Here is a 17,944-nt window from a genome sequence, read left to right as displayed (position 1 = left end):
GGGAGCGGGTGGGAAACGCGGTTGAGGATTGGAAGCACAAGCTCGTACCTAACAGGTGGCAACCACTGACTTGACATGTACGATGATTGCATGAGACATGCAGGGAATGAGTTCTAGCGGAGAGTCGCTAAGAAGGGCCATGATCAATTTTAGTGATTTTCGTATCTTGCCCGCCTTGAGCTGGTTTTTTTTTTACATCCCGCAAAATTCAGACACAGAGTGTAAGCGTTACTAAAATCCACTCCTTCCCACTCAGCAGGCAACTACAGCACTCCCACCCACACCTCCTCCCCGCCGTGCAGCGACCGAGATGCCACGACCTCGACACCCTTCACCACTTCTAACTTGAGTGTCGCGCGCACCCTTACCCCTTCTTCCCCAGCCCCACCCACTGGGAGCAGGCCTTGGGTAGCTCTTGCCCGCGGAACAACGGACCCTAACACAACGGGCGCTTCAGGTCACTTCGGTCATCTGGGCTGAGGCTACCCATCCAACCTGAACACGGAGTTTCAACAATATATCTGTGCTACAGATATGTTGCTACAAATACCTTTTTGCTACAGATAACTTTTCGAATATCGCATATATCTGTAAGCGATGCTTACAGATATATGCGACTTGAGCAAAATTATTCTCAGACTCAAACGCATGCATTCCGTGACAGCGGTGCATCACAATGCTTTAAAATATTCATTCGCTTTCTTTTACGTAACTCAACCTGCCTGCTGGTATTATTGATGCAAAAGGAAATACGCAGATTTCTCTCGCCAAATCATTTCGAGCACCTCAATGTGGGCTCGTTGTGAAGTGCAGAATTACCTAAGGTCACTGTGCTCATAATATACTGTGTCACTGAAACCAGCTCCTTCTACCCCCCGCCATCACTCGGATGGCTACGTTCTGCCGGGTTCACTACACACATCCTAGAATAGATAGGTAGTTTATTAGGTATTATCCCACCTTTTCTAAAAGTGTATAAGGAAAATAAACTAAAAATCCACCTACCGACAGCAGTGAACACGCCGAGGTCACATTTAAAAAGGAGAATGAACTAAAGCTTTAACTTAATGCACATGCAATGTGTTTTAATTAAAAACATTCCAAGAAAGTGCTAGGACAGATCTTCCAATTTATCCCCAAACTGCCGCGAACTTTCCCCAGGGGGAGATACAACACCGAAAAGTGCCCTGGAACAAAATGTGGAGCGGCACTTACCGCAGCGCGACCTTTCTGTCCCATAGCCCTCCTGCCAACGGCGTACTCTTGGTACTGAGACAGCACGCATAGTATGGCGTATATCTATGAGGAGAAAGAAACGATTACTTTGTTATTTTCACCCATCAAAGTAAAAACTCCAGGCACCATCTACAGCTCTATACTCGCTTTCGCAGTGAATCTGCGTGCTTCTTCGTCCGTTAAAGATGTTGCTGGCAAGAAGGTTAAGAGATTATGTTCAAGCGCCTACTGCTTATACACATCCGATGAGCAAAAAGAAAAAAAGACTGTAGTAATAACATTCGGGTGCGCAATGGCTCTTATTGTGGAAAACAGCAAGAGCAGAAAAGAAAAAAACGCCTCCCCACCTCACGCCCTCCGTAATCGCGCGGCTGATGTTCTTTTACCCGTCGTCCACGTGCAGCGGCCGTGCCATAGGTTTGGGCATGGCCTCCTTTATACTTTCTGTGCCTACCAAGCCGCGGGGAGAACAATGGGGGCGCGCCGTCGCTCAAGTTGCGAGCCGCTGCCGCCGATTTCGCTGGGGGCGCCACTGACGTAGGGTTCTGATGGCAGCGACAGGATTGTGGCGCGCTGGCCAAGGCGGCGCACGGCCCGTGAGAGATTCAATGTGGCCACTTTTAGTTAGTTTTCCCGGCATAGTTTACAATAGATTGCAGCGGCGCACGGCCCGTGAGAGATTCAATGTGGCCACTTTTAGTTAGTTTTCCCGGCATAGTTTACAATAGATTGCAGAAAGGACGTGTCCCGTGAGTATTTTATTCAAACATAACTTCAGTTTGGCTCAATGGACCGTAGTACGTGCGGCAGCTCCTGTTTGCTTGGATAGTGATCGCGTGGATAGCGTTCGTATTTTAAAAAATAAATCTTGAAAGTGAATCAGATTTTTTTTTTGTTTTTGTCCCATATTTATTATTTCATTACTTAACTCAAAAGCCATGGCCAATCCCCCTCTCTGTAAGAAGCACTAAATTAAGGGGAGAAGCATGCGAGTCAAACAAGAAGAAATTAACTGCATTTTTCGTTATGCTTGACACAAGACTCATTTATGTTCGCTTCAAATATAACAAGCACAAAGTCAGTTGTCACACAGTTGCAAGACTTCACACAGTTCCCAGCTTCACATGTTTTCGTGACAGTGGCTTCTGTGAAACTGGTTTGTAGACATCATTCTTGTCTGTCGTCGTAAAAGCGTAATTCACCAGAAGAGGCCTTATAAACCTTGTGCAGATCAGCACTGCGACGTCTTCATGGTGCTTGTTGTCACTGCGACAGCACTGTAGAAGCCTTGAATCACAGATGGCTGGCACAGCTGCCTCTACAAGCTTCTTCAAGGGCTTCTTAAGCATCGGCTGCTTTATGAGTGCAATGGCTACAAAGCGCCGCAGGGTTTCTAGGACATACAGGAGCTTGTCTGAGGGATACAAAAGGCCTCCTCTGTCCTGATGTAGGGTGAGCTGCTGGAGTGGCTGAGCAGACACCGGCTTGGATGTTACAGCACAGCAATCTTCACATGCTGCATGCTCCTGAACAATCCGAGCAATGTAGCCACCTACATACACTGTTGCCGAGAGCTGCAACGTTGGGAAGCTTGGTGGCACCGTTGCAAACTTGAGGCGCTTCAGCACGTTAAGAGCTGCCACTGGCAGATCAGCTGCTTCGCTGCACTCTTGCGGCCTTGGGAGTTGAAGCCCACTGCTTGGCCCAGGTTTGTCACTGCGTAGCACATTGCTGTCTCCTGATGCAGCTGCGATGCCAGTCTTCAAAACTTTTTCAAATCCTGATATTGCAGAGCGGGCATCCAACTGATCATTGCAGCCTACTGACCTCCGCAGTGTTCCAAAAAAAGATTCAACAGGATCACTGCTGAACTTCCGAGTCAAAACGAAAAAAAAATTCTCTGTCTTGAGCAGGTAGCGAACGCATGACACTGTTGAGTATGTTGTGAGAAGCAGTGCCTCATACGTTTCACTTGTGAGGAAACACTCGGGAGAACTTGCAAGTCTCTTCAATTCCTCAATATACATGGGGAATGTCGCTTCAAGCCATTCAAGCCGCTCATCCTCTGGGTCGTCGTAGTGCCTGACATCAGGGAATCGCTGATGGACATGCTGCACCTTGTTACTGGTGTCATGAAGAATGAACCAGCGGTAAACATTCTTCATAAAAATAATCGTAGGGCCTGCAGTTGCAAAAGAAGAATGTGAACTGTGTCCAGCTTGGCTCTTCAGAACTTCCAGTGATGCTGTAACATCAGGAGCCAACACTTCCACAGCACGTCTAACATTCATCTTCTCGATATTATTTGGGTAGACGTGCTTTCTGGTCAGGTTGCGCACTGGCTTCACGAGCCACTCCTTCTGCAAGTCGTAGAGTTTCTTGACATGAGAGGACGACACCTCTCCATTCTTTCCAAACTCCCGGGACAGAAACTGGGACCGAATGTTCTTAATTATGTGGCAGTAATCAAAGCTAAGAAAAAGCAGTCTCTCTGGGTCACACGGGTGCTCAATCCTGTACGTCAGAAAACCGCCACAAAGATTCTTCATGGCAGTGACATTAACCTTATGGTTGTCACTCACAAAGCGCACAACTTGAAAACCTGCGTCTTCGACTTTTGCAATCACATGGCGAACCAACTTTGACAGCTGCAGTCCACTTAAGCCTTTCGTAAAAAAATACGAAACTGGAATCCTGTAAGATGTGCTAAGCCCATTTATAATGAAACAGAGCAAAGAGTTTGCTAACACAGGCTCACTTTCACTATCGTTTGCTACACCCATGTCAACATGACCAACAAAGCAGTCCTGCTGCTTGTTGTACTGCAGCTTCGGTTTAATCCGCATTTCGTCTACAATGAGTGAACATAAACGAGACTGGGGTGCCTCAAGCTTCTGAATTTCGGCTTTCAATCGAGCCTGTATTAAGCTGTTTACCCCGGTCTCCCCTGAGCTGCTGCCTATGTAGTTTTGCAGGGTGCTCCTGCAAGGAAGTTTCAGCAGCCCTTCCGTTCTTGTATGTTCGTACGCCTTTGTTGACAGGTGTCGCAGTATTACACAGTGGCGCACAACATCCTCTGACCACGCTGGATTCTGCCGCTTGAAATTAACAATTTGGTCCCACAGGAACACGGCAGGGAGGTGCTTTTCTTTCGCCTGCTCCCGGATGTACGTGAGGTCCCCAAAGTGGCAGTCTTCTTTTACTCTTTTCAACTCCTCCTTGTAGCTGTCTACAGTTTGGCGCAGTCTTTCCAGCTGCTTTTTCATGTCCCTTTCCTTGCGCCTCCACTTTGCCCTCTCAACAGCGAGAATGCTAGGCAGGCGGGCATCCACTTGCACTGCCTTGTGTGAAATATTTGTTTGCACACACGGCGCTGTGCCTAGGCTTTCTTCAACATATGCTGTCACCTGTGGAGTGCTGTCAGCTTGCTCTGGTGATGGTTCAGCAAAATGCTCATCGATTTCAGGCGTGTCATTTTCATCGTGCTTTCTCCTCTTTGCCGCCGGCTCTTTGTCCAGAGCATGGGCCTCTGTCCTCTTCCTGATGCTGTTAGTTTCCCTCTCTTTCAATGGTTGCGGCCTCATGTAAGTAGGGTACTCCGGAAACACAGAGGGCACAACACCCTTCTTGAGGCGGCGCCGTTTGCCTTCAGCGAAATGAGTCTCTCTGAAGTGCCTGCTACACACCCTCGAGTAGTTTGACGTAGTGTTTGGAAGCCAGTCATCTCGATGTATAGCTCTCAGCCACTGTCTCCGCAGCACTTCGTCGGCAGGGATCTCATGAAAGGAGACGCCAGGAACTTTCTTTTTTGCATCAGACCGGCAACGAGGCACACAACAGTACGCCATTGGACCCTGTGAACAAAAATACGACGGCATTGAAATAACTTTCAAAGGGTGCATCAGGCGATAAAGAAAATGTTAAGTGGGAATAATAAGAGCCCATTTACAAAATTCTAGAGCCAGCATCGATAAAGCTTTGAGTAAGAATATTTTTTTGAAGGAACGATCCCATTTACAAAGAAATGAGGCAGTAAATGAGCACATACTATCCGTCCCAATTCAGCTTTAGCTATAAGCAACGCGAACGAAACCCGCGCAGTACATGCAAGTTACTGATTACATCGCGCCGTAACTGGCCTTCGGTTTGACGTAAAAGTTGGCTTACCGTTTACGGGCGGAAGAAGAACCTGCATGTGTTGTTGCTCGCCAACCTCTTGCAGCTTCGATACAATCGTGTCGTTGGTTGAAGATGCTGCCGACAACTTAGCGTGAGGCTCAACTAACGAAAGAGCGTCATGAGCGTGTCAAAAAATAACAAAACGAGGCTGGGAAACGTGGTCCCACAACGCCGCAACGTGCGAAATAGCCGCTACGACTGGCTGGCTGGCTAGCTGCGGCAGCTCGGCCAGCTTCCCGAAACGCCCGAACCCTACGTCGCTGGCGCCACCTCTCGACGGAAGGTAGCGTAAGCGCTGAGGAGCGACGACGGCCGCGGAAAGGGCGCTTAGCAGGCACAGAAAGTATAAAGGAGGCCATGGTTTGGGCCGTCGCACTAAACAAGACAAAAAGGATAATGGTTTCCCTTTTGTAGCAAAAGCTACACTAAGCTACCTCGGGCAGTCTTTGTGGGGTGACCAGGTTTGACCTTCAGAGCTAGAGGCCAAACCACACCCCCTCCCGCAAGCGCCCGGCGCGGAGCAGCGGCCCGATGGCGGGGAGAGATAGGCGAGGAGGGAACGGAGACGTGCGCGGGACCCGTGTCGTCACGTGGCGGAGGAAGGTGAGAGAGAGAGAGAGAGAGAGAGATTAGAGAAGCCGAGAGTTTCGCCGGAATCGTAACACCGACATGCTACTCGGTGGGGTAATGGGTAAGGGAGAGTAAAGAAAGAGAAGAGAAGAAGTAAAAAAAAGCGGGCATCATGTAGTTTGTGTGAACAGTTCAACGAACGCCATGTTCTCAGTAGTTTAAATCAGTTCAATGACGCCGATCTCGTCCAAGTATTCAAACAACACCATTAGGGCTTTGCGTTGTGCTGAAGGGGTGTGTCAGGGGCCAAGGAGCACTTTTAGGCTGATTGGTCCTGGGTGTAGGTGTTCGATCTTCTGCTCCAAACGGCACCTTGCGAGCATGTAAGCGGGGCACTCTAACAGTACGTGTTCCACGGTTTCCGGTGATCCGCAGTTATCACAGTAAGGATTCGAGGTGGCGCCAAGTCGAAACAGGTAAGTTTTGTTAAGCGCTGCATTCAGGCGTAATCGGTGGTACAAAGTTTCTAGTCGGCGCGGAAGTCGCTCTGGCAGCTTAATCCTGATCTCGGGGTCTATGTATTGCAAGAATCGGATAATGGTGGTCTGGAAGAGACTAGAGACGGTTCCGCTCCAATCAAATAGGTGCCTTCGTCATAGCTGAGGCATCATGCTTGGTGAAGAAGACCTTCCTCATATTATGCATTTGAAGGCCCCTGCGAGCTGCTTCATCTGCCTTTTTAACTGTCTTTTCAACAAAGGCTTCAACAAGGACTTTGTAGATTTTTGTCATTCAGTATTGCCTTTTGTTGAGTTGTACCAATAAACAAGTCATCGTTAAAAAAAACCCACAGTGGCCTGGAACACCACAGTGGCCTGGAAGCGAGGAGGCCGCCGCGGCAGCAATAAGCGTGCGCCACGAAGGAAGGCCAGCAGGCCACGTGCGACGTAGAGCCGTGTGCGATGGAGGAAGACGAACATCCCGCTGTGGTCGCTCATACAGCGACGACGCTTAAACAACGCCGTGAGGCGAAAAAAGGTGATGAATAAACAGTGTATTCATTCAAATAGAGAGAGAGAATGCTCTTTATTGAGAAAGCAGAAAGGTTTGCCGGCGCTTGCAGTCGCCTACATGGTTCTGTGTTTAGGTTTGGGCATGGGGGAAGAAAAGGCCCAAGAAAGAGCTGGACAGGAAAGAAAAAAAAACTGTCGCGGACTTGACGTAATAACGGACTTCCACGCATTTGGTTTTTGTTCTGAGCTTGGGCCACATAATTTACAATTTCGAAATTAAGCCAATATCATCCAAATAAGAGAACAAGCTCGCTAGAGCTTGGCGCTGCTTTGAGGGACAAATCCATGATTCTGAAATACTCTTGAGAGCTATTAATCCCTGTTCTAGACAATCAATGTTTTCAAGGAAATGTATCGCGCTTTCATATAGGCTGCACATTCTAATAAAATGTGTTCAACTGTTCCGAGTCTCGACACAAGAACCAGTATCACAGTGCGGATTTGGAGTCACTCCAAAGCGAAATAGGTAACTACTCGTGTATGCACAGTTCCGCCGTAGACGATGATGCATTTCCAGGTTACGAGGGAGCTGTTTCGGGACTCTTGGATTTAATTCTCGGTCAATAGGAGGCAAAAAGTAGCGGGTGTTTTGCAAGTTACTCCACAGGCGGTTTCTTTCAGTCACCGCAAACTGGTGATCTACGGCAGAAGCTTCTGTTTTCGTAAAATGCACCTCCGGGTATTTCAGGTGCAGATGGCCTTTTCGGGTGGCTTCGTCGGCTTTTTTTTTTTTTTTGGTGCCGCTGTGAACAGGTATCCACTGCAATTTAATGTTGCGTCCAGCAGAGCAGGCAAGGTGGTGAAGGTATGAGATGTCACAGGCTGCGATTTGGTGAGGGACGATCTACTTCTCTTAGATAGAATTTGCAGAGCTGCCTGGGAGTCCGTGAAGATGTTCCATTGGTGCGGCACAAGGCGCAGGACGTAAAAAATAGCCCGCTTCAGAGGATACAGCTCAGCCCTTGCCGAAGATGTATGTTGCTCCCGACTAAATGAAAGCATTTCAGCAGTTAGTGGTATATGTAGTCCAGAGGAAGAGCTTTACATGCTTGATGAACCATCGGTGAATATGAATGTTCTTGCTGAATGCGCTCTATACATGTAGACTAGAACGATGTGGAGGATTTCTGACTCGGACATAGTCTCTTTGGGGCCAATTCCTGGGATACGAAATCCAATTTTTAAGGGAGCAAGGTTCTATTTCCATTTCCACGGAGGGAAATGTGGCGGCATTATTTGTGAGGTCAAACATGTCTGTATATTATTGCGAAACCACACCCCGACAATGTGCCTAGCCAGGGCAGTGAAGCTTTCGCTATGAACCAGGGTTAACCAAAGCTAAACCACGGCATTTTTTTTTCTCTATGTGTCTGTCTGTGGGAATTTGCAACACTCCCGACATGTGACATCAATGAAGGGAACAAACTTGCTAGAATAGCGCACATCCTGTCTTCTACATGCGCGTTCGCCACTAGGGATTTGTACACGCCTTCCCGCGAGCGATTTTCAAGCGCAGTATTGCGTACATGTCTTGTTGTGTGTCCTCAAGGGAGTGTACATGCAACAGAAGCAGCGGCGAAATTCGGACGTCTGGCGAAGAAGGCTCGTCTCAGAGCGGGAATAATAAAAAACAAGTGGTTCATAATCCTTCTCGAAGCAAGAAACGTAGTGCGCCAGTCTAAGGTATGGTCGTTCACCTGTATCTTCTCTTCTTCTTTGCGGTTGTAATTATGCTTGAGAAAACCTGCGCTAAATATTATACGGCATGTACGCATGACTGAATTTTAATGTGATTGCAAAACAAACCAAGCTAAAAATAAGATTGGACGGTGCTTGAAGGGCTAAATCCAGCCCCGGCGTGAGACACATGTCCAACCTGCGCCAGACTAAGCGCAATACCAGCTCTACGTACTCTCTCTATCTCTCTCACTATATATATATATCTATATATATATATATATATATATATATATATATATATATATATATATATATATATATATATATATATATATATTGCCGCGAACCATACATTGGGTTTGTTTATTTGTGTTTTGCTTTTACCGCCCGGCTGCGCCGGTCTGTGTTATCTCTGCGCCAAGGGAAGCGCGTGTTCCATTCTTTCTTTCTGTGCCGCATCTGTTATCTGTCGTGATAGGGAGAGCATTCCGATCTAACGTGAACAGCCCAGAATAATCTTCTTGGATCTACTATGTTCTCGATGTGAATCGACGTTTCGAGAACCACGCGCACCGAAAGATAAAAAGCCTGCAGTGCGGACGCCGGGGCATTCGATTCTGCGACGCTCGCTGACGCAAGTCACTTTGTTGACCGCTGCTTCGCCGCCTCTGTATTCTTTTGAGTTGTTAGGGGAGCACAAGTTCGCTCCAATAAACTTTTTTTCTCCTGCAAGACAACTGCGTCGTCCTTGGCTTCGTGACATCTGGTGGAGGTGCTGGGTACGCACCCTTCATGCCCACTGCAACCTCGGGAAGCCGCCAAGCCAGTCCAACAAGAGCCAGCCTCCGCCTGCAAGGTTTACCACCCGAGTTCGGTTTGATGCCAGAAGGGCCCAAGAGAAGGAACGCTGCAACCAACACCATGGTACAAGAAACAACGTCGCCAATCATGCTGCAGCAGCCCCGGGAACCGCCATCGTTCCGGGGAGCCCCCGCTGAAGATCCAGAGGAATGGTTGGAGAAGCTGGAGCGCGTGCGGATCTTCAACAGGTGGGACGATGAAGAAACCTTCCGGCATGTTTTCTTTTACTTGGAGGATGCAGCCCGAACTTGGTTTGAAAACCACGAGAGCGCCTTGACCGACTGGACGCAATTCAAAAGCGAGTTCCTTAAGACCTTCACGACCGTGGTGAGAAAAGAACGAGCTGCGATTTTACTGGAAACTCGAACGCAACACCCGAACGAAGGAGTCGTAATCTTCGTCGAGGAAATGAAGCGACTTTTCCGCCGTGCGGACCCAGGAATGACGGAAGAAAAGAAACTACGGTTTCTGATGCGAGGTGTGAAGCAAGAGCTCTTCGCGTGCCTTGTTCGCAACCCCCCCAAGACCGTGTCCGAATTCGCGTCTGAGGCCGCCGCGATGGAGAAGACGCTCGAAATCAGAACGAGGCAGTACGACCGCCCAATCAATGCGCTGGTTTCGGAGACGCTTGGTGCCAGCGCTATCAACTCCGACTCACTACGCGACACTATCCGCGAAATAGTGAGGGAGGAGCTGCGGAAACTGCTCCCGACGCCGCCGCAACCACAAGTCGCTTCTCTTACCGACGTCATTAGAGAAGAAGTGCAGCAAGCGCTGGGAACTTCAACGACGCCAGTAGCACCTCGCGAGCCGCAAGCCATGACCTACGCGGCTGCTGTACATCGCCCTCGCCCACCTGCACCCTATCGTCACGAGGCTCCGTACCGTCGTCCCCTCTCGCCGGCCCGACCACCTGCGGCGCAACCCCCTGCCCCAAGGAAGACCGACGTGTGGCGAACGTCCGACAATCGTCCGCTGTGCTACCACTGCGGAGAGGCCGACCACGTCTACCGTCGCTGCCCCTACAGGAGGCTCGGTTTGCGAGGGTTCTCCGTCGACGCACCCCGCCCCCGAACTGGCCAGCGCCCATCGGAGATCGAAGAGTACCTGTCCAACACCAGCCGTCGACCAGCCCGTTTCAACCGTTCGCCGTCACCCTACCCATACCAGTCGCCGAACCGCCGTAGCAATGCTGAGTTCTCACGTGGAAGGTCCCCCAGCCCACGCGGGGGAAACTAAAAGCAGCAACTTCTGGAGGTAAAGTTGCACGATCGCGGAAAAATGAAAACCCTCCAACGACGCAACGACTCGCGGAAAACAGTGACTCACAACATGCCCTCATCCCGACGATCCGACCCAGACCTGACGAGACTTCCGTACACGACGACAGCTATACGCCGCGACGCGCACCCGACCGAACCGAGACGTCCGCTGAGAAGACGATGACAACGACGACGCACAGTGCCCGACCGTCAACACGCACAAGCCGAGATGCGACGCCCCGACGCACCCGGAACTCGAGGAAGGCGGCATCCGACGTCAAGGTGTCCATCGACGGCTTTGATGTAGTCGCCCTCGTAGACACGGGAGCCGACTACTCCGTGTTGAGCGGACCATTTGCGTCTAAACTGAAGAAGGTTATGACCAGATGGGACGGTCCGCACATACGCACAGCAGGAGGCCACCTCGTGACGCCAAGTGGAACGTGCACATCGCGCGTCACCATAGACAGCACGACGTACCCTGCGGTGTTCGTCGTTTTGCCCAACTGCTCCCGCGACGTAATTCTCGGAATGGACTTTTTGACGGACAACGGCGCAATAATCGATCTGCAGACGAAGTCGATAACGTTTTCCTCCGACCACTCCATGACGCCGGAATCGAACCCCGAAATCCGTGCAGCTGTAAGGATAGCCGATGATCATGTCACCCTGCCACCCCGCGCAAGTTTGATGATCACCGTCTACTGTGAAGGTGCTGCTCCTGACGTTGACGCTATCGTGGAGAGTGACCAAAGGTTGCTTCTTGACCGCGGTGTGTCTGTCGCAAGAGGCATTGCGCGCTTCAAGGAACACCAATCCCACATTTTGGTTACTAATTTCACCGAGGAGTACCAGCATTTAAACAAGGGCGCGGCAATTGCATTCCTCGAAGAAACGCAAGAAGCAAGTGACGTGATCGCGGTCGCCGACTTTGAACGCACCCCCGTAGAAACCTTCAAGCTCCCGCAGCCCTTCGACGTGAATCCGGCGCTACCGCAAGAACAACGGAACAAATTATTGGCTTTGCTGCGTCGCTATAGCGAATGTTTTTCGTCGAGCGCAAAACTACGTCAGACCCCTCTAGCGAAGCACCGAATAATAACCGAAGATGGAGCCCGACCTACCCGACAGTCACCGTACCGCGTCTCTTCACACGAACGGGAAGCCATCCGGACTCAAGTCGACGACATGCTCAGCGACGACATTATACAGCCATCGAAAAGCCCCTGGGCTGCGCCCGTCGTACTCGTAAAGAAAAAAGACGGCACATTAAGGTTTTGTGTTGACTACCGGCGACTGAACAAAATCACGAAAAAGGACGTGTACCCCCTCCCCCGAATCGACGACGCCCTCGACCACCTCTGCCACGCGAAGTACTTCTCATCGATGGACCTGAAGACCGGCTACTGGCAAATTGAAGTGGACGAGAGAGACCGAGAGAAGACTGCATTTATAACCCCAGACGGCCTATATGAGTTCAAGGTGATGCCGTTTGGGCTGTGCACAGCACCAGCGACGTTTCAAAGAGTCATGGACACTGTGCTAGCTGGCCTTAAGTGGCACACCTGCCTCGTATACCTCGACGACGTAGTGGTATTCGCCCGGACTTTCGACGAACACCTTGCAAGGTTGGAGTCTGTACTCGAGGCCATTCGTACGTCGGGGTTGACGCTGAAGCCTGAAAAGTGCCGTTTCGCATACGAGGAACTCAAGTTCTTGGGCCACGTCGTCAACGCCGCGGGAGTCCTACCTGACCCGGCAAAAACTTCAGCTATCGCGAACTTCCCTAGGCCGAAAGACAAGAAGGGCGTGCGAAGATTTCTCGGGCTGTGCGCATACTACCGGCGCTTCGTCGCAAACTTCGCACGCATTGCAGAGCCACTCACGCGCTTGACAAAAGACAGCACCCATTTCAGCTGGGAAAACGACCAAGAAAAAGCATTCTGCGAGCTGCAAAAACGCCTGCAAAGCCCGCCCGTGCTCGCTCATTTCGACGAAAATGCCGAAACGGAAATGCACACGGACGCCAGTGATATAGGCTTGGGTGCCGTCCTTGTCCAAAAGCAAAGCGGCTGCGAAAGGGTAATCGCCTATGCCAGCCGTGGTCTGTCGAAGGAGGAGAAAAACTATTCTGCCTCTGAGAAAGAGTGCCTGGCTATTATATGGGCGATTTCAAAATTTCGCCCATACGTGTATGGAAGGCCATTCAAGGTTGTAACAGACCACCATGCGCTGTGTTGGCTCGCCAATTTGAAGGACCCCTCTGGCCGTCTTGGGCGGTGGAGCTTGCGCCTGCAGGAGTTCGACGTTACAGTCGTTTATAAATCCGGCAGGAAACACTCCGACGCCGACTGCCTGTCCCGCGCCCCCGTCGACCCACCACCACAAGACTCTGATGAAGACAGCGCGTTCTTCGGGATCGTGACGGAGAGCGACCTAGCCGCCCAGCAGCGTGCCGACCCCGACTTACGCGCCATAATCGAGTACCTCGAGGGATGCAACGTTGCCGTTCCTAGGACCTTCAAACGCACCTTACCAGCATTCAGCCTGAGAAACTCCGTCCTCGTGAAGAAGAATTTCAGCCCCGGAACAAGAGCGAATTACCTTCTCGTCATCCCCGCGGACCTTCGTGACGAAATTTTGGAAGCGTGCCACGACGACCCGTCTTCCGGACATCTCGGCACAGCCCGCACTATTGGAAAAATCAAGGCGAGGTACTACTGGCCCGGCCTTACCGCTGACGTCACCCACTACGTCCGGAGCTGCCGTGAGTGCCAGCGACGAAAAACGCCGCCGTCAAGACCCGCCGGACTTCTACAACCGATCGCCGTCCCATCGAGACCATTTCAACAGATTGGAATGGACCTTTTAGGCCCGTTCCCTACGTCACGATCACAGAACAAGTGGATTGTCGTAGCGACAGACTACATGACGCGCTACGCAGAGACCGCCGCTCTTCCGAGAGGGACTGCACAAGAAGTGGCAAAGTTCTTTATAAGCCAAGTTGTGCTGCGACATGGAGCCCCGGAAGTCCTAATCACAGACCGCGGAACGGCATTTACTGCGGAGCTGATGCAAGGAGTATTACGCTACAGCAACACGGATCACCGAAGAACGACGGCGTACCACCCCCAAACGAACGGACTAACAGAACGTCTGAACAAGACAATCGCAGATATGCTGTCAATGTACGTTGACGTTGAACATAAGACTTGGGACGAAGTGCTCCCGTATGTCACGTTTGCGTACAACACGGCTATCCAGGAGACGACGCAGCTGACGCCGTTCGAGCTTGTCTACGGTAGAAGGCCGACTACGATGCTCGACGCCATGCTTCCGCACGTAGAAGACGACGACCTCAACGCCGACGTCCACGGATATCTTCAACGTGCGGAGGAGGCCCGCCAGCTCGCTCGAGTTCGTATAACGGACCAGCAGCTGGTGGATGCGGGCCGCTACAACCTCCGACGCCGAGACGCCGAGTACCAACCAGGGGATCGTGTGTGGGTTTGGACTCCCATCCGACGACGCGGACTCAGTGAGAAGCTCCTGCGACGGTATTTCGGACCCTACCAGATTCTACGACGTGTCGGCCAACTTACCTACGAGGTGATCCCCGATGGTGATTCCGGAACATCACGACGACGCACGCGGCCCGAAGTCGTCCACGTGGTTCGCTTAAAACCTTTCTACGGACGATAACGAATTTTATTTTTATTTTCGGACTATCGCTTATGTTAGCATCGGGTCGATGCACTCTTAGAGGGGGGGTAATGCCGCGAACCATACATTGGGTTTGTTTATTTGTGTTTTGCTTTTACCGCCCGGCTGCGCCGGTCTGTGTTATCTCTGCGCCAAGGGAAGCGCGTGTTCCATTCTTTCTTTCTGTGCCGCATCTGTTATCTGTCGTGATAGGGAGAGCATTCCGATCTAACGTGAACAGCCCAGAATAATCTTCTTGGATCTACTATGTTCTCGATGTGAATCGACGTTTCGAGAACCACGCGCACCGAAAGATAAAAAGCCTGCAGTGCGGACGCCGGGGCATTCGATTCTGCGACGCTCGCTGACGCAAGTCACTTTGTTGACCGCTGCTTCGCCGCCTCTGTATTCTTTTGAGTTGTTAGGGGAGCACAAGTTCGCTCCAATAAACTTTTTTTCTCCTGCAAGACAACTGCGTCGTCCTTGGCTTCGTGACAATATATATCTATATATATATATATATATATATATATATATATATATATATATATATATATATATATATATATATATATATATATATATATATATATATATATATATATATAGTGAAATGAGGGGCTCGTTGAGGAAATACACAAAGATAGGTCGGCAGTCTACAACGCCAAAGGAGGCATAGGGGTGTGGTTAGGCCCTTTTTTTTACTACGGTTAATGAAGTGAACATTTTTTTTTAAATATACGGAAGAAAGAAAGAAAAACACGCGCCCAGAGTCGGGACCGAACCCACGCCTTTCGATTAGATCTCGAATGCCTTACCAACTCGGCCCTACCAACTTTCTTCCGTATATTTAAAAAAAAATTGTTCACTTCATTAACCGTAGTAAAAAAAAAGGGGCCTAACCACACCCCTATGCCTCCTTTGGCGTTGTAGACTGCCGACCTATCTTTGTATATATATATATATATATATATATATATATATATATATATATATATATATATATATATATATATATATATATATATATATATATACATATATATATATATATATATATATATATATATATATATATATACACAGAAAGAAATGCCGGCAGTCGACAACGCCAAAGGAGGCATAGGGGAATGGTTAGACAATTTTTTGACCGTTAGTGAAGTTATATTTTTGTTATTAATTTACGTAGAAAGAAAGAAAGAAAGAAAAACACGCGCCCAGAGTGGGGACCGAACCCACGCCTTTTTTTTTTCGTACCGCGGGGTTTTTTATTTACGACCGCTCTGAGCCCGGTCAACTACCGGCGCCCCTCGGTACAGTCGAGAGAGGAGTCGCCGCGGAACTAGCTCAATGGTAGAGCACCGCACGCGTTATGCGGAGGTTGTGGGTTCGATTCCCGCTTCCGGAAAAAACGGCGCATTTTTTCTAGACTTGAATTTTCAATTATTTATTCCTGCATAAAAAAAAGGCAATCATACCTCATTCGGCACTATAAAACACTGTTAAAACGCCAAACAGCACTGGCAATAAGGACTGCAACTTTGATATGTGTCCTTACGGAATCCCTCGTCCCGTACGTCTCTCTTCTATAAAATGCATTACGAGGGTTCTGGCTTCAGCAGTCTGAAATGCCTTTGGCTATCCCCGACTTCCGACCACGTCTTACGTGCGGCCGCTGGGAAAAGACGTTCTACGTCTTCCCGCGGTGGTCGAGGGGCGGCGCTGGTTGACCGGGCTCTGAGCAGTCGTAAATACAAAACCCCGCGGTACAGTCGAGAGAGGAGTCGCCGCGGAACTAGCTCAATGGTAGAGCACCGCACGCGTTATGCGGAGGTTGTGGGTTCGATTCCCGCTTCCGGAAAAAACGGCGCCTTTTTTCTCGACTTGAATTTTCAATTATTTATTCCTGCATAAAAAAAGGCAATCATACCTCATTCGGCACTATAAAACACTGTTAAAACGCCAAACAGCACTGGCAATAAGGACTGCAACTTTGATATGTGTCCTTACGGAATCCCTCGTCCCGTACGTCTCTGTTCTACAATATATATATATATATATATATATATATATATATATATATATATATACAGGGAGATAGGTCAGCAGTCTACAACGCCAAAGGAGGATTATATAGGGGTGTGGTTAGGCTCTTTTCTTTTTCACTACGGTTAATGAAGTAAACATTTTTTTTAAATATACAGAAGAAAGAAAGAAAGAAAAACACGCGCCCAGAGTGGGGACCGAACCCACGCCTTTCGAGTACATGTCGAATGCCTTACCAATTCGGCTATCTGGGCGACTGTGTTCTCCTTCACTTTCTGGGCTATTTATATTTAGTAGAATTGTATCTGACGCTTGAGGGTGGTAGCCAGCGCCACTCTGACTACACGGGGAGAAGGGGACCTTCTTTTCAACCCCCGGGGCGTGACTCAAACGTCTACAGCCTGTCATGAGCGGGTAACTGGCGGGAAGCCCTCTTATGCTACCTAGGCATCAAGGCTGCCAGAACCGAGACCCTCGCTAGGCTTTCGCAGAATAATATAGAAAGGAAATGAGGGGCTCGTTGAGGAAATACAGGGAGATAGGTCAGCAGTCTACAACGCCAAAGGAGGCATAGGGGTGTGGTTAGGCTCTTTTCTTTTTCACTACGGTTAATGAAGTAAACATTTTTTTTAAATATACAGAAGAAAGAAAGAAAGAAAAACACGCGCCCAGAGTGGGGACCGAACCCACGCCTTTCGAGTACATGTCGAATGCCTTACCAATTCGGCTATCTGGGCGACTGTGTTCTCCTTCACTTTCTGGGCTATTTATATTTACTAGAATTGTATCTGACGCTTGAGGGTGGTAGCCAGCGCCACTCTGACTACACGGGGAGAAGGGGACCTTCTTTTCAACCCCCGGGGCGTGACTCAAACGTCTACAGCCTGTCATGAGCGGGTAACTGGCGGGAAGCCCTCTTATGCTACCTAGGCATCAAGGCTGCCAGAACCGAGACCCTCTCTAGGCTTTCGCAGAATAATATAGTAAGGAAATGAGGGGCTCGTTGAGGAAATACAGGGAGATAGGTCAGCAGTCTACAACGCCAAAGGAGGCATAGGGGTGTGGTTAGGCTCTTTTCTTTTTCACTACGGTTAATGAAGTAAACATTTTTTTTAAATATACAGAAGAAAGAAAGAAAGAAAAACACGCGCCCAGAGTGGGGACCGAACCCACGCCTTTCGAGTACATGTCGAATGCCTTACCAATTCGGCTATCTGGGCGACTGTGTTCTCCTTCACTTTCTGGGCTATTTATATTTACAAGAATTGTATCTGACGCTTGAGGGTGATAGCCAGCGCCACTCTGACTACACGGGGAGAAGGGGACCTTCTTTTC

General features: G+C 49.5%; 2 protein-coding genes across 2 annotated transcripts in view; both read right to left on the bottom strand.

Annotated features, from left to right (window-relative positions):
* The window catches only part of LOC144173270 (uncharacterized), a 90,985-nt gene that overhangs the window by 12,455 nt on the left and 60,586 nt on the right, over nt 1-17,944 (bottom strand). The window contains exon 6 of the mRNA XM_077701756.1: nt 1,216-1,299. Within this exon, the coding sequence (XP_077557882.1) occupies nt 1,216-1,299 (84 nt within the window). The remainder of the gene's footprint in view (nt 1-1,215; nt 1,300-17,944) is intronic.
* On the bottom strand, nt 1,953-5,714 carry LOC144173269 (uncharacterized). Its single transcript, XM_077701755.1, has one exon. It carries the CDS (start codon nt 5,136-5,138, stop codon nt 2,340-2,342), a length of 2,799 nt encoding a protein of 932 aa, XP_077557881.1. The 5' UTR covers nt 5,139-5,714; the 3' UTR covers nt 1,953-2,339.

The sequence above is a fragment of the Haemaphysalis longicornis genome, unplaced genomic scaffold (genome assembly GCF_048455015.1).
Source record: "Haemaphysalis longicornis isolate Haplotype H1 unplaced genomic scaffold, Haemaphysalis longicornis Haplotype H1 scaffold_3, whole genome shotgun sequence".
NCBI classification, from domain to species: domain Eukaryota; kingdom Metazoa; phylum Arthropoda; class Arachnida; order Ixodida; family Ixodidae; genus Haemaphysalis; species Haemaphysalis longicornis.
This window is presented reverse-complemented; position numbering and strand designations above follow the sequence as displayed.

Coding starts and splice junctions, on each gene's coding strand:
- LOC144173269 (XM_077701755.1), bottom strand. CDS start 5,138: ATGCACCCTTTGAAAGTTATTTCAATGCCGTCGTATTTTTGTTCACAG.